The following is a 21430-nucleotide window of genomic DNA, read 5'->3' on the forward strand; positions in this document are numbered from 1 at the left end:
AAAAAAAAAAATCGCTACTGTTTTTTTTTTCTTGGCTTTTTTTTTCCTTTTTTTTTTTCTTTTTTTTTTTTCCTTCACTTCTCCCGAGCCCAGGCGGCCTCCGGCAGCGCGGCGGGGCCGGTGCGGTGCGGGTGCTGGGCCGCCGTGCCCGGGCGCGCGGCGCGGCGGAGGCGGGAGGCCGGCATGGGCCCCGCTCGCCCCCCGCCGCCCCGGCCCTCCCCGCTGTGCGCGGCCCCGCCGCCCAGGGATGCGCAATCAAACCCGCAGCACATCGATCCGCCGGCGCTCGCTGAACTGAGCGCGGCGGCTCGCCAGTGAACTTGGACCAAAAAAAACCCCCAAAAAACCAACACCAAACCCCTATCCCCCCCCCAAAAAAAACCCAAAAGAAAGCGAAAGAGAGAAAAAAAGGCCCCGAAAGAGGGAAAGAGCGGGGAAAGTGCCCGTCCCCGCAGAGCCGGGCGCGGGCGGGGCGCGCAGTGCGGGGGCGCTGCCCGCTCCCCGTCCGGCCGGCGGCACCGCGGGGCAGGGCGCAGCGGCTCAGCCGGCGGAGGCGCCGCCGTTGACGGCCGCCGGCCGGGGCGGCCCTGCCAGCCCGCCCGCCCGCGGGCGCGAAGCGGAGCCCGGGCGGCTGTGGCGCCAGCCAGGTGGGAGCCGGAGGGCTGGATGAGTGCCGGCGGGCGGCCAGCTGCCCGGCGCGCCGGTGAGTGGGGCCGGGGCGGGCGGCGGAGCGAGGTGCGGAGCGAGCCGGGGGCCGGGGCTGCCGCCGCTGTCCCCTGGCGGGGCGGCCGGGCTCCGCGGGGACGGGGCTCGATCGCCGGGGGCGGGGGCCGGGCCCTCCTCGCCGGGGGGAGGGGGGCGGCGGCGGCGGGCGCAGAGGCTGCGGGGCGGGGGGCGCCGGGAGGGTCCTGTGCCCCGGCGGGGCGGCGATGGCTGGGGGGGGTGGGGGCTCCGGCGGGGAACGGGTGTGCGCGGGGGGCGGGAGGGGGAGGGCTGCCGGCGGGGAGCGGGGCGAGCGGCGCGGAGCCGTGCGGTGCGGGCTGCCCTGCCCTACGCTGCCCGGCCCGGGGGCGCCCGGCGGGCCGAGCCCCTCCGCCGCTGCGGGCTGCTGGGGCGAGCGGCCGCGGGCCGGGCTGGGCGGCGGAGGGGGCGCGGCGAGGGGGGGGCGCCCCGCTCCGCCGCCGCCGCCCCCGGGCGGACCCTGCGCCGCCGCCGTGGCCGTGGCCGGCCGGCGGCGGGCGGTCCGGCGGCGCGATGCGCAAAGAGTTAAGGTGCCGTCCGGGGCGGGAGGCGGTGGGAGCGCGGTGCCCCTCTCCCTCTTTGCGGACTAGTTTGAGTGACACTGCGATCATCTCGTTTCCCTTCAAGCTTCGCCTGTTGCCGTTGCCGCCGCCGCCGCCGCTCCAGCGCCGAGCCGGGAGCCGGGGAGTGGAGAGCGCAGGCTGAGGCTCCGCCGACTCCTGCCAAGAAATCCCCCGTCTTTATGCCGTGATCTCCCAGCCCGGCCAGGCTCCGGGGGCGCAGGGTGGGGTGGGGGGGACTGCGGGCTCTCCCCAGCCCTCCCGCCCGCACACCTCTTCGGGGGGCTTCCCCTCCTCCTTCCTCCGGGGCGATTTGTCAAACTTCCCCCCTCTTCTGCCAGCAGCAGCAGCAGCAGCAGCAGCAGGGCTGTCCTCTCCTCTGTGCCGCCTCCTCCTCCGCCGCCGCCGCCTCCTCCTCCTCCTCCTCGGCATCGTGTATGCACAGCAACAAAAAATATATCCCCAACCCAGCCCTCGAGCCGAGACTGGAGCAGCTCACCGGATCTCTGGGGCTAAAGCAACTCTTCCCACCCCCGCGCCCAGGCAGCCCCCCCCCGCCGGCGCCGGCGGCCGCAGGAGCCCAGCATGCCGAGGAGGAAGCAGCAAGCGCCCCGGCGCGCAGCAGGTACGAGCCGCCTCCCCGGCCGGCCGCCGCGCCGCCCGCTGCCGCCGGCTGCCGTAACGCGCTCGGCGGGCTGAGCCTCCGCGCTGCCTCCGCACGCTGCTGCCGCGGGGAGTGAGAGCAACTTGGGCAGGGGGCACGGCGCCGTGGCGGCCGCGGCGGCGAGGGGGGGCGATTTCAATTTTTTTTTTTTTTTTTTTTTTTTTTTTTCCTTGGGCTGGCAGGGGTGGGGACGCATGAAAGCCCTTTCCCGACTTTGGTAGCCACTTTGATTTATTCCTAACTCTGCCATCGCCCGACTCCGGTCCGGGGGCAACACTTTGAGAAAGGCAGGCGGGTATGCGCAGGCACATAGGACATGTACGCGGGTGATCCCTGTGACTCCAGGCGTGGGGGAAGGACGTGAATTTTGTTCATTTCCAGCCCGTACTTTAGCTCCTACTTTGCTTCTCTCCCTCGTAGTCTTCGTTCGTCTCCATCCTTTTCCCTCACAGGCAAATGGTTTGTGAAAGCCAGTGAAAATACTCTTTCTTTAATTTTTTTCCCTCTCTGTAAAAAGAGATAGGATATGTATAAATACATGGCACGCTGTGAATGAAGTGGTAGGGACAAAGTGATCTGGAGGGTCCGCGGAGTTACTTGGTGATCCAAGCCCAGCACTGGTTCCTTTGCCCAACTTTTAGCTGTCTCTCTCTCCCCCCTGTTCCGCGCCGGAGGTGTCTCTGCAGGACAGGCAGACCCACCTAGCTGGTCACTTTCTTTGGCAACCTCTTCTGTTAATCTTATTCATTTCTTATTTATGAGTCCAGATGAGAAACTGCAAAGGAAACCAAAGGAGGGGAAAAAAAAAAAAAAAGGAGGGGGGGTCTGTGTATTGTCAAATGACTGGCAAATGTTTCTGATAGTGCCTTTACAATTTCCTCCATATTTTTTTTTTCTTTTTAGAAATACTTCACAAGGCTTTGTGCTGGTGAGGTTTTTGTTTGTTTGTTTCATTTTGCTTACGCCAGAAGTGTCAACTCCTGTTAAACTTGAGCAGTATTTTTTTGGAAAAGCCAAACTGAAAGGAAAACGGGGGGGGGGGGGGGGGGAAGCCCCACGTAATTTTACAGTAATCCTTAGTTGGGGATATGTGGGCTGGAAAAGGTTTCCTTGGCCTGTTGCCATCCTTGATTTGATGGCTGATTGATCGCCTGTCATCTGGCTGCCTTTGATCTATTCATTCCCGATAAACATCAATAAATCACTTGCCATGGTAACGCCAGACTCGGTGACGTCACGGGTGGCCTGTCAACTCTCTGTCAGCGCAACTTCTGGGGCTCCTGGCTCGGTGTGCCACATAGCCACATGGGCCAGGGCTTCCGAGGCGTGGGGCTGGCTGGGGCGGAGGAGCAGGGTTGGGTCGGGCCAGGGGCGGATGGGGGGGCCCAGCACGGAGTGGCCACCGTTGGCCTTTCCCGAAGGAAGGCTCTGTGCCGGAGGCCGGCTGCAGGAGTTGTGCGGGTGATGGTGGTGGCGGTGTGTTTGTGGTTGTGCCTCTAACAACTTGGAGCAGGTAGCCTGGCGACTCGCTTGGGCGATGCTAGAAAACGGGCATTCAGAAACGTGCCAGGGCTTTCCCGCTGCCTGACAACTTCTCTGAGTGGTGTGGTTTGAATTTAGTAAACAGCAAGGGATTCAGGGAGTAATACAAATTGTAAATAACGTTGTCCACATTCCCTTTCTTCTCTTCTTTGACGTATACACGCATTCATCTAGGACTTTTGAAACAGAGAAACAGACTTTCTAGCAGTCTCGCTCCATGTACTAACAGCTAGAAAGTTTGGAAAGTTTTGCAGTACAGTGCTGATACCATCTAGCAAACAATATCGTAGCCAAATGCTTCACGGTAATATTTTGCATTTCTGGCCCATACCATCAAGTAACACTTTTCACATAAATGAAAAAGGTGGACTTTACCTAATACTTGGGAAATTCAGTTTCGAACATGAATTCGGTTCTGCAAAATCTAGCTCTTCGAAGTATTTGACGTCCTCGACTGCTGTCTGCTGGGCTCTCCATAGGCTGGAAGCAAATGTTTCTGCACTAAACACACACTCTGAGGTATCTCTCTCCCTCTCTCCACCACTCTCTGTCTCTCCCTCCTTTCTCAAGTGATTCAGCCATGATGTGTGATCTATCTTTCATATTTAGCAGAAGTGTATCTCTTTAAACTTTTAGCTTTTTGATAGCCACATTAAACATTTAGTATTGTGTATAATTGCTTCCCACTAAAATGCTGTTTTATTGGTCACATTGGAAATGTTACTTTTTCTAATAGCAGTAAAAGCAAAGACTTTTTTTTGTTGGGGTTTTTTTTTTCCTTTCCAAAAAAAACCCCACCTTAAAAAACAGCTAAGAAATAACAGGTTAGTTAAGAAATATTCATTACAAAAACTTGACTGCAGGACTAATAGGAGATGGAAGAATGGTTTTGCTCTATCAAAATGACCCGTCAAAACGACTTTGTTTCATATTTGATTTAATTGTCTCTCTCCTGACAGGCACATTCATCAATAGCTTAATGGTCAATCAGAAGTTGGCAGAGTGAGTGCTTTCATTCTTTCCCATACACTAGCTTTGGCTTTACTTTATCAAAATGCCTCTGCCTAATGGATATGGGGGATGTAGAATGACTGAAGGGCTACTTATTTGACAAGAGTGAAAAAACAAGAACATTTATGCTGTTGATAAGTGCATGAAGATAAATAAGTGAGCTGTATGAGGCATTTTATTTTAAGACAGAAGAAACTTACTTTCCCCCCCCACCCCCCAAGCCTTTTGGCTTCAGAGCTGCGAGTTATAAGGTTCATGACTGCTTTTGTGGCATACTGAGAGTGATGACAAATTGATTGCTTGGTACTGAGAGAGAAAAAAAGGTGGTGGTGGGGGAGAATTAAAGATGTCTGCTGATTGGTAACTCAGGAAATCCAGTCCCCAGCAACCTTGAGAATACTCGAGAATTTTTTTTCTCCAAACTGAAAGGTCCGCTCAGCCATAAAAAAAGAAAAGTTGTTTTGCCAGCTTCATTAGTGTTCACCTAATTAGCTGTAAACCTGATGGATTCCTGACAGCTTTAATGATTGGAGATGACAAGCTCCACGCAGTGTCATCCAGCAGAATTAGGTTTGCAGCTAGTTTGATGTAATCAAGTTGATATTACACAGTCCTGGTTGCCTTTAGTTGTGCATTAACTCAATTTTCTGCTGCAGGTGACAAATGGGCTTTGGTACCTGGATAATCATGTCATAGGAATTAGGGCCCTTTTAATGGTCTGGAGTAGAATAACAACAACAAAGAACTCTCAGCAGCGCGCAGAGCTCGCAGACATAACAGACAGGTGCACAAATTCTTTATGTCTAGCCCAAGTGTTAACACCACACTGTGGAAGACTAAAGCTGTCTCTGAGAATCAAGAATCTGTAAAAATGATAATTTCGGTTTGTTTGCTTTGAGACTCAGGTGAATGTCATAGGTAAATTCGGGAGGAAGAGCCAGGGAGCGCAGTTTTATTCCTCACCTGTTAAAGCAAGGAGGGAGGCAGAATTGCTGCTCCAAGGACTTGTGTCATTTTTGTCAGGAGGAAGAAGGTATTTACTGGTTGGAGGCTACTCTCTAGGAAAGCGAAGATACTGTATTAATAGAGGCCAGTCTTGTTCATGCAAACAGTAATTATCTGTCCTTAAATTATAGCTTTCACTTGCAGCTTTTTTAGAAACCTATTTTAAAAGATCAAGAAAATGTACTTCCTACTGACAGAAACGACTTAATACATATTTTGTATACGTGTAAAGCTCTTCTGAGGAGGGACTGGGAACTAACTAAGGATTTGTTGGAAACTAATGTATTTATTTTTTTTATGTTGAACAAAACAATTACTGTTTTTTAGATTCAGACAACTGCACTGAGTTTTGAAGCCTCTAGAAGAAAAACAAACTCGGACCCATGTTTGGTTTTTTTTTTTGTTGGTGTTCTTTTTCCCTGTGTAGGAGAGTTTAAACCCTAGAGATAGCTGCATACTTTTCAGGCTCTTCCCAGCTTCCGTGCTTACATTCGAAAGATGCACATGGCCGGTGTGAATACTGAAATACGTTAAATTGATTTTTCAGGGATGCGGAGCACTTGCACTTTTCAGGGACTTCAGTGCTCTTGCTGGTTATCAGCACCTCCAGAGCCAGGCTGGGAGTGCACCACCGAGATACAGATGCAAGATGGCATGCAGGTTGTGCAGCCAGATTTCCAGGCAGCTCTGACTTCGGGAAGTTGAATGCTCGCTTTAATTTATGGGAATTGCTTGCAACTACATACATACCCCAAAAGTAAATGTAGCGATAAAGTAGACTACCTATAAAGGTACTTGCAGTGTCAGCCCTTGGTATGTTATTTGCCTCCAAACCTGCCACATATTTCTCTGTTGGACAGAGATTCTTCCTAGCAGCAAGCTGACAAAATGATTAGTTATGGCTGTCCTCTGCCTTTTTTTTTTGCTTTTTTTTTTTTTTTTTTTTTTTTTTTTGGCAAAGTGTGAGGAACAATGCAAAAAAAAAAAAAAGAAAAAGGGGCATAAATATAAAAAGGCCTGATAGATTCTCCTGAATCTCCGTCTGGAAAACAGAATTTTCCAGAATCAGCTGCCATTTCTCCCATTAGCTTGACAGCTGTCAATTAAGGCTTCAGTGCTCTCCTGGGCCACAGTTTATTGCGTGCGGTTGATGTTGTCATTTTGTTCTCGGTTTTGCCTTGAGCACTATCATGAGCAGGAGTGAAATAGTCAATAACTGATGTATCAGCAGTTATTTCTTAAATTGGCTTACAAGTCTGCATTTTTCCTCTTTTTACTAAAGATTGTTTTGTAAAGTGATTAGAATGAATTGTGACTGCTGCAGGGTTATGGGAAATGCAGTGAAGCTAGGGTGAGTTAGCAGGATTAGAGTGGGTCCTTTTTGTCAGCCCTGTTTCCAGGATTAGTGGAAACTACATAGAAAAGATCACCTTCAGGGTGAAGTGTGGGGTAAATTTTTAAGTGTGTGGCGTGGACACTTATGTAGAAACACATGGTGGTACAGAGTGAGTGAAAAGAAATGATCTGCCTAGGATGTACAGTAACCTTATGTGTTATCTTTCTGAACAAACCTTGGAACTGCTAGTTCTACGGTGTAATAATCCATATTTTAATCCAATGTCCTGACCGTTTCCCAGCGAATCCAAATACAGATTGTCAAATTTTAATGCAGCCCTATTTACAAGGTGCTGCTAGTAGATCAAGTATTAAGATGCCTGAAGTGTTGTATTGTCAAGTAAGAGTGTATGTGTATGTATGGCTATGATACAACACTGAAAATAACATAGTTGCAGAGCGATCGTGTGTTATCTTATCTGTGAAATACTTCAGCATCATTTACTACACAATCTACCTCAGGTGTTTGAGTCTGATTCCCGCCCCCCCCCCCCTTCTGTGTGTTTGGTGTGTGGTGGTTTGTGGTGGTTTTTTTTTTTTTTTGGTAAATTTAGTTACGCCCAAATTGTGGTTTATCAGCCTTAAGTTAAAAATGAAAGGTGAATACAATATATTGTATTTGGTAACAATGATATGGACTGGTACATCCAGACAGATAATATGCAGTTGTAATTAGACTGAATAGACAGGCATTCATTTTTAAATTCTTTGACACATGCATAAAATAGTCATATAATAAGATAAGATGACAATTTTATGTTAGGTTGATAAAGTGTCCCGATACATGCATTTAAATGTCTGTAAGCCTTTTTTTATCCAGACAGATTAATTCCAGTTTCCAGCATTTGCAGTTAGACATTAAATTAATTTTAAAAATCCCACTAAACAATGGATGCATTGCTTTTTTGTGTGTGTGTGTCATTACCTAAAACAGGAGGATTGAAAAAATTTATGCAATTGATTTTTCTTGATTTCAACATTTAAAAAAAAATGCATGAAAACTGGCTCAGAGGATTTAAAGCATAGTCCGCGAGAGACTGTGTTGTAGTTTTCTTAAGTATAATAATGCAGAAGAGAACATTGTCAGAGCTTGGAATTGTTTGTTACCATTTTCATAAAAAGAACTGGAAGAGTTGAAACAAGTAGGGCTTAATTTCAGAGCCTGCAAGGTTCGTCCTGCTGCATTTTCCTCATCTTGTGCCTGAAAGATATTTTGATCATCTCAGTAGAGAGCCAATCTGCAGAATTTAAACACTTCTCATTGCAAGCAACAACTTTAAGATATTTCTCAGAAAATGTTCAAAGGTTTTTTTTTTTTTCCCCTGGGGGCGGAGGGAGAGTGGGGAAGGAGTTACCAGAAGATCATAAAATATCTGAGAGCTCTTTGCCCATGCCGTTACCTGGCTTGTTCGGGCAGCAAAGGTGTGACTCTTCAAGAATAATCCAAGTTCGTATTTTAGACTTAATTATAAATTATTAATTAATTCTGTCAGGACACATGTTATTAATTATGACTCTCTTTTCTTCATTCAGAACAGCTGTTGGGAATCGTGTAAGTTCACTGTGTTTGGTGGTGTGGGAGTTTGCCAGTGAAGAGCTCTCCACTCCCAGCCCGCCTTACCTTTCTGTGCCGCCCCTCTGCGCGGGGGCTGGCTGGTGAGACCCAAACACTTGGAGCAAACACGGGTTCTGAAGTGACACCCTGTGCGCGCCATTAGCGAACGTTTTCATGGAGGTGGGTCTTAGGTCCTGTCCATACGTAATTCTTGCTTTAGCAAGGCTGCATGGCGGCGGGGAGGTTGAAAGGGCACGGGCCAAGCGCTGGCGAGGGGGAAGCAGTGCGGTTTTCGTGCCCTTGCGCCAAACTCCCGCCAAACTTGGCGCGTTAGCATAGAGGAGAGAGCTGCTTTATTATTCGTTTGGAATGATTCAAATTCATTTACTTTTGATATTTCCATCATTAAATTGAGCGCTCTGTTTCAGTTTCTTATGTGTTCTTTGCGGAATGCATGTTGCATAAAATAGGCAATTTTTAATGAACAATTTAATGTAAATGGGTTCTGAATTTAAATTAATATTAATGAAGCTTTGAGTGAATTTATTTTGCATACGTAAAGGCTTGTAACTCTTTCACCCATACACTCTTGTCTTTATGTACTAATACATTGGTTAGGTGAATTGGCTAGTTTCCATATTTCGTGATTAAAAAACTTTAATGGATTTTACATGGATATTTGTGCTAGCGCGGCTTTACGTAGGTTAGTATCTCTACTAAAAATGTACCTGCCTTTATATTCAAATTTTTGTAGTGAATGCTTTCTTGTGTTACCCCACCATTTCTATATATTCCTTTCTACTTCGGTTTCGCCTTTATGCTTAGAGAAGAAATTATTCCAACAATAGTCACCACAGCCAAGATGTTTTCTTTCTTTGGCTTACCTCTATGCATTATGTATTTAGGAATGATGGGATGTTCTATAATTAATTCTGTTAGATGTAATTGCTATAATCACTTTGATGCTACACATAATAAAAGTAATATGGTAAGCATACCGAAAAATATAAACACCTTATTGTAACACTTCATGTAAAATTCTTTTAAAAAATCTTCTTTAGAGCAGAACCTCTGCTTCAGTAATTTGTCAGGCTAACGTTTGTTATAAAGTATGTTACTTAGTAAATGAATTTCAGGTACTGAAAAGATTTTGACTGGCAGGTTGTCCTATATGGGCGCGTGCATATCTCTGACTCTGTGCGCTATTAAAGATGTAGTTCATTAAGAAGCCAATCTTCAGCGTTGCTACAAGTGACACGTAAATATCACTGTATATCTCATGAAATAAGAGACAAATTTGTACATTGTATTAAAATCCGGTACGTAGTAAATAATGCAGAAATGGAGTTGTACAGCGGAAAGCTTCTTTGTAGCGCAAAATTATGGGAAATATAAAATGTATGAAGGGTGGCATGTAACTAGAGAGGGAGTTTTTCAGGCATAGTCCCAAGCGGGGAAAAGACACTAGAAGATGATTCCCGCCCCCCACCCCCTGCCCCCTCCTTTTTTTATTATTTTTTTTTAACAAGTAGCTTTGAGTTATTGTTTGCAAACGCAGATTTTGATAGAGAGGAAATGAATAAAGTATGTGCAATGGGTTAAGCTGTGTAGCTGATATCCTTGATTCTGTAACAAAAAATGTTAATATGGCCATAGTTCTTAATTAGTTGCACACCATACTTAATGCTGCAAAGGTCACTTGGTTTTATGGTCCAGCTTTGTCTATGAATTTCTATGTTTCCCCCCAAATTTATATTTCACTCTCTCGTATTTTCTAAGCAATTGAGTGTGCAAATCGTGGTTAAAATGCAAACTAGAAACAAGATTAGAAAAAAACATTTAGTGTGGACAAAGAAGAGATTCCCCCCCCCCCCCCCCTTTTTTTTTTTCTTTTTGCTAGTGTTATTTTCAAATAATGCACAGTCTTTGCATGGAGAGCAGAAGTATTACGTTTAACTTCTGTAAGCTGAACAAATAAACCCCGACCAACCTCTCGCTGGATTGTTCTGGGGAAGAACAGAACAGGGTGCTGTTTCTGAGTATCTCTGGGACTGGCTCGGTGCCGGCAGTCCTTTTCCTGCTAGGTCAAGCCTGTTGCTGGAGGGCCAGATCTCAGCAGGGGCCTCCTGGAGGCTTGGCGAGGCTGCTGAAGACTGGCAGCCATCAGTCATCCATCTGTGACACAGAGTCTGTTTTTGATGGCAGGGATGATAAAAGGCCTGGGAACTGTATAGGCCCTTGTAATCAGGGCCAGTGCTGACATCCTTCTCAACTTTGACAGCTTCTTCCTTTTCTCTCTTCACCGCCAAGACTGTCTCAACTGGATTTTTTTTTTTTTTTCTCTCTCTTGTTTCATGTACTTGATCAGTCTCAGATGCTGGGAATGATTTTTTTCTGGAGGGAGGGGGAGTGTTTCTTTTGGTTTGTGGGTTGGGCAGGTGTGAGAGGAAGTCTGTTTTTTTTTTTGGTTTTTTTTTTTTTTTTTTTTTGTACTGTAGGCCTGTTGCTAATTAATGTTCCTCCATAAGATTCTGTCGGAGTTGAGTAATGTTTTTGATCTTTATGCCTGATAACTGCATACTTAATGAGATTTCAAAGCTGTGAGTGCAGCTCCCTACAATTATTGACAGATGCCTTTTCTTTGCCATTGGGTTCAGCTTCATAAATCCTCCTGCAGTAATGAGGTTCAGAAGTGCCACCCTGCCAGTGAGCTAATGAAAGAGGGGGGGAGGGAGGGAACAGCTCATGCCTGCCTGACACATTTTTTCCCTTTAAAATTTACTATGCAGATGTCAAGCTGTGGGACGATTACTTCAAACATGCTAATTTTTATCTTGCTTTTGTGTCAAGCCTGCATGCCATTTTTCCCCCCCAATAATAAATAAAAATAGAAACCTCAACCTATTTAAATTTTATCATGGATCATAACTATTGAAGACTTTGATATATGTGTGTTCTTTTGCAGTTTCCAGTCAGTGGAGCAGTTTTTTGAAATCCGAAGGGCAGAGAGAGGATAAAAAAAAAAGAAAAAAAGGAGGGGGTGGGGGGCAGGAAAAGCTGCCTCAGCCGCACATCGGCCTGCCCTAACCGTGCACTTGAAACGTCGGAGATTTCATTTTAGAGTTCTGAAACTAAATCCTGGTGGAGAATAGCCGCACCATGCCAAACAGTCGATTTCCTTTTCAGCAGAGCCATACATCACTGACCCACCCTTCCCTCGCGACAGAATGACATGTGTCATTTATCACACGGGCCCTGCCAGGCAGCGCGGGGGGTGCGGGGGGGTCCCTTCCCAGCACCGCCGCCTGCTCCCCTCGGCGCAGCCCAGCCGGGGGGAGAGGGGGTGCCTGTGCCGGGGGGAGCTGCAGAGGGACCGAGGGGGTTATGTTCTTCCGTATTATCTGCTAAGTCGCCTTGTTCAACCCCCTGAAGATTTTTCTCCTCCTGTTTTCTTTCGCTCCCACTCTCTTTTTATTTCCTTTTTTTCCCCTCCCCCTCCTCTTTTTTTTTTTTTTTTTTTTTTAAGTTTGGCGGTTGGGACAGGCTGGCTGACACGTATCATTCAAGCAGCACCAGCTTGCTGGGGGTTGTGTAAATGAATCTGGGAGCTCTTGGTTTCACATGATTCAAACGTGCATTATTGAAGATGGATGTTCCTTAAAAAAAGATTGATGATGGATATCAGGCTTATAGTGCCATTTATCATTTTGAATATTATTTAGACTTGCCGTGTAAAGCTGTAACTTGAGAGTTGGATGAGCTGGGACAGAATGGAGGCCTCGGTGTGCACGTTGTGATTGATGGCTTTGCTTTCTCATTGTTTGTTACCAGATACTAGCCGGTCATTACAGGAGTGCCTTACAATTGTTTTAGGGGCTGGATTTCCGTGTGTGTGTGTTTGTCCAACAGGGAGAGGGACAGGCAGAGACAGAGTTAAGTTTTTAGTGAGAGCATTTCAGTAATTGTAAAGAATGTAGACAAAGCTATGGCCCGTGCAAGGATACAGGCAATCTTGTGCGTGAATACAGAGACATGCTGTACGTAACGCTAAAATATAAGCAGGTCTGTAGCTGTTCCAGCATAGCATTGTCAGGCATCACCAGTTCCAGTATAAAAACATGCTTTAAAAATGTGCTTGCGAACAGATTAACAGACTCCAGCTTTCTTTCGCTAACAGGCTGCGTTTTGGTCCCATAATGGCAAAGAAAACAAAGTTCTAGAACACAGTTATCTCAGCGTTTACATTTTTCTTTTCTGGCCACCCTCGTCGCCCAGCGCTGTGAATCTCGGAGCCTTGGTGTTGCTGTTTGCACCCAGGTGCCCAGCGCGCTCCCGGAGGTGGATCGCCTGTCCCTCCAAACAGCAAGGGCAGTCCTTGCCCTTTTTGAAGCACTTTTGCTGGAACCAGGACACCCCCACCTGCTGGAAGAATTAAGGAAGCGGCTTTTTATAGGCAATTAGGTCTTGTCTTGGAAGCACAGGCAGCAACTATCAGGAGATAGACACTCTGGCAGTAGAGCAGCTTCGTCAATAGGTAGTGCCAAAACTTCAAGTGATGGGGAGTCTGTGCACAGACATCTTTGGGCAAGTGCGATACGCAGCCCAGCTAAACTTACTTTGAGTCGACAAACTCCTGAATGGAGTTTCTTGCCTGGCGCATCGTACAAAAACGAATCGATTGACAGGAATGGTAGGTAGAATTAGATGAGAATGGCTTCTTGTTGAGTCAGTCTTGAATTTGCACAGGTAGCTGGTGTTTTTGAAACACAGCTTGTCACCAGAACTTTTCCTTTGGTTGCAAGAAGCACTCCTAGCAAGAGGGAATTGTAGCAACATTTAATAGACAATGTATATAGTGTTTAGGTGAAAACACATTTCACGGAGCCAGCGGTGACTTTATGAGAGTTTTACAGAAATGAGTTTTTCAGAAACCCAGTGTTTGTTACTCCTTCTACAAATTCAGCTCAGTTTGCTTTCAGTACACTCTCTTGGTTGCCAGAGGTAAGGAGAATTCAAGTTTATACACTTCATTCAGGTCCAACATCATGAGAACCCCCCGAAAAAACATAGTATTTCCTGTAAAGCCTTCAACAGTAGGAGATAAAACTTTGATCTCCTACCCCTGCACTCGTGTAACACAGTAGGTAATTGAAGTACAAGTGCCAATTTGCTGGAACAATTGTAAACACACCTTGATACAAATGGCATCCTTGCATTCTTACTGATTAGAAAACTTTGCTATTAATAGACACAAAGTCCATTTCAGGTGTAATTGGTAAGGAGCTGAGTGCACTCATGGGAAGAAACCTTGTTTTGTTTTTTGTTCGCTTTTATTCTTATCCCTTTTTTCAGTTTTATAGCTGGAGACATGATTTATTGCAGCCATCCATCTTTGGGGCTCATCCATCACATCCTGGTTGCTAGGCAATCATGGCAGCAGCTGTTTGCTTTGAATCAGACAGAAAAGTTGTCAATCATCAAAGGCAGGTGAATAGCATTAGAAACACGCTATTGTCAGACGGAATAATTAATCAAAGAGAGAAAAGATAATTAAAAAGATATGACCCTTGCAAGTACTTGCTCTGGGTTGCCTGGAAAAAAGAAAAACTGCCTGGTCTTTTCTAGACACTTAAGCAGCTGAGGGCTGATAAAATATGCACTCTGCAGTGCATAGTTTTTAATTAATTGAAAAAGGTTCAACATTCAAAGACGATGCTGGAGAAAAGTCTGATTATGAGCAGAAGTAATATTTATTGTTTGCATGAAAGGCTTGACATGGAGTTCTAACTTCCTGTCACAAATCTCCTGCATGCTTGCACTAAGCCTCTTTCAGCTTTACTATCTTCCCTGGCAGTTACTGGAGTGTGCAGTTAGTCCATCCAAGTAAGGGTCCTGCGGCTTTCAGCCAGCCTTTTCATTCTGGGCCACCTTTTCGGTGTATTGTCTCGTTCCCTATCCCGCGCAGCAGCTATCGGAGTTGCCACTGGCTCTGCCATCAGCAAGGCAGGCGAAGCTTGACAAGTTCGCAGCATTGCTCCTCGTTCAGCGCAGGGAAGATGTTGAGGCAGTGCCTATCTCATTTCCCATCAGCATGTGGAATAGCAAGCTCTTGTGAATGGGTTCCTTGAGCCGGTTTTCCAGCAGTACTGTTGCTTTTAGCTGGAATGGTAAAAAGGCTGCTGGAGAGCCCAGTTTCCAGCTCCCGAGCGTGGGGCTGCCCTGGTGGTAGGCATGGTGCGGCGTGGCCCGGCACGGGGCAGCACAGGAGCGATGGCCGGTGTCCGCAGGGCGGCTGGGCAGGGCTCGCGGCTGCTGTCAGTCCGCACGGTGAGGCCAGTTTGAACTCTGTAGTTGCCGAAGAGCCGCGTGACGGAAGCTGTAAGACGGTAAACCATCTTTTTGTGGGAATGGGATGTCGTGTTTTCGATTGTTGGGCAAAGTGCTGGTGTGGGCCAGACGCCACCTTTGGCGCTTGGACGTGCTTGGAAGGTGAGATGTCTGTGGACACACATCACGGGAGAGCATAAGTACAGTGATTGCGTTGTCGAAGTCTCTTTTTCTAAAAAAATACTTTGTAAGTAGTGAAGCAGAGGAGACTGCCACATTCTCTCTCTTTGGACTTCATTTCTATATTTCATACTTTATTTTTACCCTGTTTTCTAGAACTGGGCAAAGAAACTTCAAGTTTGTGCTGCCAGGAGAACACCCCCCCCTATTTTCCTATCAAAACTAGGCATTAGCATTGATTTTCAGCGAGATTTCCAAGGATATATGCTATGAAATATTGGGAATTAAAATTGCAGAATGAAGATCTTACACAGTGCTACTGCACACCCCATCCCTTTCACATTGGCTAATTCCTTGGATTATTCTTTGCATAATTCTTTGCAGCAGTGTGTCAAAAGCAGCTCCTCTGCTAATTGCGTGTCGCTTGTATCACGTTTACTGCTCTCACACCCTGTTTCGCTTGTAATCATTCCAGTATTTGCTTAGAGGAGGAGAGAACACAGCTAAGAAGGAAGCGGGGTACCATCTGAGCGCTGGGTATGACACATCTGCTGCGTAGAGCTGTTCGTTTCAACACTGGTAGCAGGAGGCTCAGGCTGGAGTTAACTTGGATGACTTGGAGAAATCTGTAGCCTCAATTAGCATTTCACATTAGTGATTCCTCAGAACATGGTGTTCACCAAAGTTTGTGTGAGAAATAATAAAATCTCTGTGAGAGCATGGCAGTACGTGTGAGCATTGCCTTTAGAAACATCCTGCATACACCGCGTGACCAAAGGCAGCATCACCCGTGGCTAACAGTTTAGCGCTTTTATGTAAAGTTAGGATGTTGCCTAGAGTTGCTGGCAGATATTTTTTTAATTGGGCTAACTGCTTTTTTTTCTTCTATACATAATGATAATTCAGTTTGACGTATTACTGGCATTTTTTTGTCACAGGCGTGTAGGCCGTGTGCCTGTGCGGGGCAGATGGGTGTACGTTTGTGTATGGGTATGCAGTGCTTTCTCTAGCGTGTTTTTGTGTATTAAATAAATGTGGGATAGCCATGCCTGCGTGTGAGGTGACATGTTTGTGGCTATAGAGCTTTTTCTTCCTTTGCTGGGAAAGAGATTTGCCTCCTTTTCACATATCAACACCTCTGATACTTGAAAAGGTATTTGCTGTATTTCAGATCTGCTGATCACAGTTTTATTTACTGGTAGGGGAACTGTGGCAGTAGTTCCCTAATGGAGGGATATATAGTGCTGACATCAAGAAAATGTTGGGTAAGAGACATATGGATAGATGGCTGCATGTTGGAATATAGGCAGCTATTGTTTAGTCTGATAGTGATTTCTTAGCAGATTATAGACAAAAGCTCCCCGTGATAATCTGTTCCCCTGCGCTCATCAAATCGAGGTGCGTCTTCTCCCCTGATTTTTCCCAGTCTCTTTTCCAAGCATGGCGTTGAGGGAAGACAGAATAGCTATTCCCCATTTGCAGTATTTATTGATTCACAGGTGAAAGTGGTTAGACTCTGCAAAAGGATTTTTCTGTCCTTAGGCCCTTCCTCATCTTTCCCCAAATGCAGGTTGCTTTTGTACTTGCATAAAGAAGACTGCTTAGGAAGTTGAAATACCTTGGTACTGAACGTGCTGAAGCTGGACTGCCTTTTTGTGCATACACGGTGAAAAATAGACAGAATATGTCACATATTAACACCGTAACAGATAGTAAACCGTTTTGCTCTAACTGGTGGAACACCGTGCAAAGGAAGTTTAAAATAAGCAGTTAAATAATAATCGAGCATTTGCCAGTGTTTAACTCGCTGCGTTAAGTAGAATGCTGTAGCTCAGTCGGAACCGCCGAATTACATGATATTTGTATATTGAGAAAAATATATTGAGGGAATACATATAACCTGCTTGGCTGAACTGTGTCCAGTTCTTGGCTGAACTGAATAAGCACGTAACACGTCCCCCCAGCCCCAGTCCACACGGTTGCGTGTTGCAGCATCTTGCATTGCAGCTATCTGACAGGCAGGCTTCAGGTCTGTCCTCGCTGCAAGAGTTCCAGGGTATTTCTCGCTGTCTTTAGAGAGCGCTGTCTTCTTAAAAGATTGAGAATATGTGTTTCCTTCTGAAGATTTCTGATATGAGAGAGACTTTTTATTCCACATTTTTAAGGTTAGTTGCCCTTTTTATTCCTTTCACTGCAGCTTGCTGTTCCATCTTTTATATGCACAGTGATTTTAGGGTTTCGGTCCTACAAGCCTGTGCAGCGAAACAGAAATATTTCTTATCTCCAGTTTTCAGTTTGTCAGCAGTCTGCTTAGAAAAAGTCTTCTGCAAGCTAAGCCTGAAGCTTGGAAGATGTCCTGGTGTTCTCTAAGTGAATGTCCTTCCGTGTCCGAGCCACACTGCAGTGAAATGCAGTTGTATGTACTTACTTATGTGATGTAAAGTATGAAAGGTATCTTGTTTTATTCAGCATATTTTCTAGGATACCTCTTCAGAAATGACAGGGGCAAAAGATAATGGGTTTACTGTCATAGGTGCAAGATGACTAACTCATGTCACCTGATAATCCAGGAGCAGAGCCAGATGGCCTCGAAGATAGGGAATCATCAGATACAAGCCATCAGGCAGGGTACTACTTTCACTCTAATGTCTAGGGTAATTGTGTAGAAAGGAGCAGGAGTGGAAATGCCTTCAGGAGAAGGGAGACAAAGGACTAGCACCATGGAGAAGAAAAGACTGATCGGCAGAGATCTGGACCGCTGTATGGGCCCCAAAACAGAAATACCTGAATTCATTCGTTACCCTCATTCACTTAGCTTTGAAATCCATGTACACTGTGCTGTTGTTTTAGAGTTAAACATATGCTTTGCTTTCTCGTTAACCCCCAAATCCCCTTGCAATTGCCGTATTAATTTAATTACTTAGTTTGTGCATAAGAATGCGATTCTGGTAACCGCCTTAACTTTATGAGTAAAATGGAGGGTCATAAACCTGGTGGACTAACTGGGTTGGACTTACTGCAGAATTTTTCGAAGCAGTATGTGCAAAGCAAAAGGTAGAACTTGAAACCGCAAAGAGAGCGTGTGAGTGGGTTTTTTATATGCTGAAATGTATCATTTACCCAGGATACCTTGTCTTCCTTTGTTTTTGCTCTGGGCCTGCAATAAAATGCTTCCTATCTATATTAGTTAGCAAATACTGCGATGTAATATATGAGAATAGTGGTGCATTATTTTCTCATGCTTATATGTTTTCTGTATAAAATATTCTAGCAGCAGTGAAATCTTGCTGTGTGATTGCATTTCATTTTGAGATGGTTAGCTGAATAAGCGGTAGGACAAGCAAGCAGTAAGCTGAATGAAGGAAAAAAAATAGAATTTTACAGCACATTCTTGTTGTAGGAGTGTGCAACACAAAATTGTGTGACTCAAATGCTCAGTCTGGTCTTCATGATTAAGCAATAAACAAATTACAAAGCAAAGTTACTGTCCTTTTGAAACTTATACTCAGTGGTGAAAAACCAAGGTATTTAACATTTCTCAAAGGAAAATGCCTTTTGCTACTTGACATTCACCAGTAGTAGTTTTTAGTTAACAAAACTGTCTGCATTAGGGTAAAATGAAGAACTTTTTCTGTAGACACTACAGATATTTTGTAACGTTGATTTACTGAATGTTGATAAAAAGAAACAAAGTAGTTAAAATTTGTGATAAAATGATGGTGTACTTTGTTGTAAGGACTGGGAGAATATACCTAGGTTATGCTATCAACTTTCCGTAAAGTAGATTGGTTACATTGCCTAAGTAGAGATGTCTTTGTGTGTTGCATGTACATGTCATGTCTGACATAACGGACTAATCCATGAGTGGGTCTTCTTGGCAGCAATAGTACAAACCTGTGTTAATATTAGCGCTTGGAGTCCTCCAGATTTTGCAGCTTGCATCCAGCAGAGATATTCCTATGTGGTTGTTTTTTGTTGTGTGTTTGGTTTTTGTTTTTTTTTTTTTTTTTAATGTGTAAAAACTGTGAGTGTGGAATGATTACTGAAGTCTGTCAGATCACTGATGCGCTTTCCAGACAAGAAAAGACAAGACCTCCTCCAAAACTTTAAAATGGAAATTTCTTAGCCTGTGGAATTTGTGTTCTTGTGATTGGGATCTTGCATGTTTTCAGTGTGGGACACACCTGCACTGAGAAAGGAGGCATTAGATTCTTGCTTGAGTCTACAACAGTCGCTTATCTGGATGTTAGTGGTACCAGGTTTTAGTGTGATGGAGGACCAGACAGAAGGTCAGACTTTTCAGAGATGTATTTATCAAGAGTGCAGAAGTGGCTTTCAGCTTGCCCTTCCCTGCCCTGCCCGTGCCCTCAGCTCCTTGGGCTGAGTAGAGCCCGGTGGGTGGCACTGCTCTGTTACCGCACAGGGCTCCTGTCCCCATCACGGCTGTGTCCAGCCCATGTGGGGAAGAACTTTCTGATGGATCTATATGTGATGGACTGCTTTACCTTGGCCATTAAGGTAGGTGGAGCAGTCTCGGGCTATGGGTAGTAAGAAATTAACTGAAATGGTACGGGCTGGAGAGCTTCAGTTCCTCTCCGGGTCTGCCTCTGTCCCAGAAGGTAGGACATAAATGTGGAGGGAACCTCAAGGAGGCTGGCCAGCCCTTCTCCGGTTCAGCTGACTGCCACCATGCCCTTCCTGGCAGACATTCATGGACAACCCAGAACTTGCCAGGCAGTATCTTTGAGTGTCCTTACCGCAACTGGATGTTAGCCTGGCTTGTGGAGCATCCCATGGGTTATTTCACTTTCAGGTGTCCTGGAGACGGACTTGTTGGTAGCTTGAAGCAAAGGTTTGGAGCAGTCTGCACTGCTATGGACTGCGCTTTGGAGTAAGCCGTGGGGAGTGATGCTTCCAATGTTTGCTCTTGTTAAGACCCAGTCCAAACCCCATTGAACTCAAATATGATTCTTTTACTGATTCTGTTGACCTTACTGGGCTTTCACTGAGACCTGCAGTGTCAGCTGAAGGAACAGAATTTCACCTGTGTTACCTGGTAACTAGCTGCTGTTTGAGCCTCTGCTCATTGTTGGTGTAATGTAGGTACAGACAGTCTGGCAGATACTTCTTGGTTGGGTTCTCATCTTGTCGAGTAATGTGCTTTTGTGCATGTTTAAGTGCTTAAGAACCTTTAAGGATTTGGGAGTAGATGCTAAGCAGTTGTTTTTCTTAAGAGGGATGTAATGTAATACTAATGACCCAACCAGGAACAGACATTTTGTTTGATGGCATTCAATCAGGTGGAATATTTTACTTTGTTTTGGAATAATTAGACAATTATTAATGTGATGCCAAGAAACTTTTGTTAATATTCAGAATAGTATTAAGTTATAAATAGACAGTATTATCACAGTCAAATGTCTGTATTGATAGGTAACAGCATAGTGTGAATTTAGCCATTGATTCTATTTTAAAAACACACTCTTTATCCTTACTCTTTAGTACAAAATTACATCTCGTTATGGATAACGTGTCACGTCTCCCTAAAAATATGATCTTGATTTTCATCCCATGATGATACTTTATTCAATAAATCAAAATCTTCCTCAACAGTTAGCAACCAACTTAGTGGTTATTTCTGAAATGTTGATACAGGGAATTTAGCAGTTAACGTTGTTTATACATTCCAGAAGTGTTAACAGGTTAGGTTATACTGGAATTCAGTAAATATCCATGAACCGTGTGGGAGAACTATACGCTATGTAGTGTCTCAGCTGCCAGACATCTCGTGAAATACCAAATGTAATAATAAAGTTTATAATGATGATATTGTCAGGAGAAACACATTGTCCGCTATCACCGAAAACAGAGGGAGCGAGGCCTATTGCCCAGTGTTTAGACTGCAGCGTTAGAACACTACAGATGTCCTTATCTTCTTGAGATAGTTTTGTACTGAATCAGTGGGTTTTACACATTCTTGTCTATGAAAAAAATGCTCTTTGCCTTCTGAGTATTTCTGAAGAAAATAAAAGGAGGATAGTTTTTGTATGTGTCAAGGTTGTTTCCCATTTCTGCAAGTGAAGTTCAGCAAAAGATCCCTAGTACATCTGTAATTTTCCCAGTAGCTTTTTCCCTTTGGTTGCTAGTGCTCCTTTATTGCTATCTAAAATGGACATTCTGCTAAAATCAGTAAAAATAGCCATTTGCTAGCTGCAATCTGCATGCTCATAGGCAGTTGTGTGCTGGCTGTGTTCTACCTGATCTGTTTAGCAGCTGTGGGGTGGGTAACACCAAAGCAAGCCAGCACTCCTAAAACTACTAGTATTTTTTTTGGTCTCTGTGCAAATAGATGACATTTTCTCAAAATGCATCTTTGTCAGTTTTTTACTTCTGTTCGTTGTGACGAAACCTGGCAAACAAAGACAGAACGTAAATTACAGCTGCAGTCTT

General features: G+C 45.3%; 1 protein-coding gene across 2 annotated transcripts in view; it reads left to right on the plus strand.

The window, feature by feature from the left end:
- Nucleotides 1-415: 415 nt before the first annotated feature.
- Nucleotides 416-21430, plus strand: part of TSHZ3 (teashirt zinc finger homeobox 3) — a 65563-nt gene continuing 44548 nt past the window's right edge. The window contains exons 1-2 of one of the 2 annotated variants that reach the window (XM_037409336.1): nt 416-703; nt 1369-1926. In XM_037409336.1, coding sequence (XP_037265233.1) covers nt 1887-1926 — 40 coding nt within the window. In that variant the 5' untranslated portion in view covers nt 416-703; nt 1369-1886. Of the gene's footprint in view, nt 704-1226; nt 1927-21430 lie in introns of those variants that run through there. The other variant, XM_037409337.1, reaches the window with a different exon arrangement.

The sequence above is a fragment of the Falco rusticolus genome, chromosome 15, assembly GCF_015220075.1.
Source record: "Falco rusticolus isolate bFalRus1 chromosome 15, bFalRus1.pri, whole genome shotgun sequence".
In the NCBI taxonomy this organism is placed as follows: domain Eukaryota; kingdom Metazoa; phylum Chordata; class Aves; order Falconiformes; family Falconidae; genus Falco; species Falco rusticolus.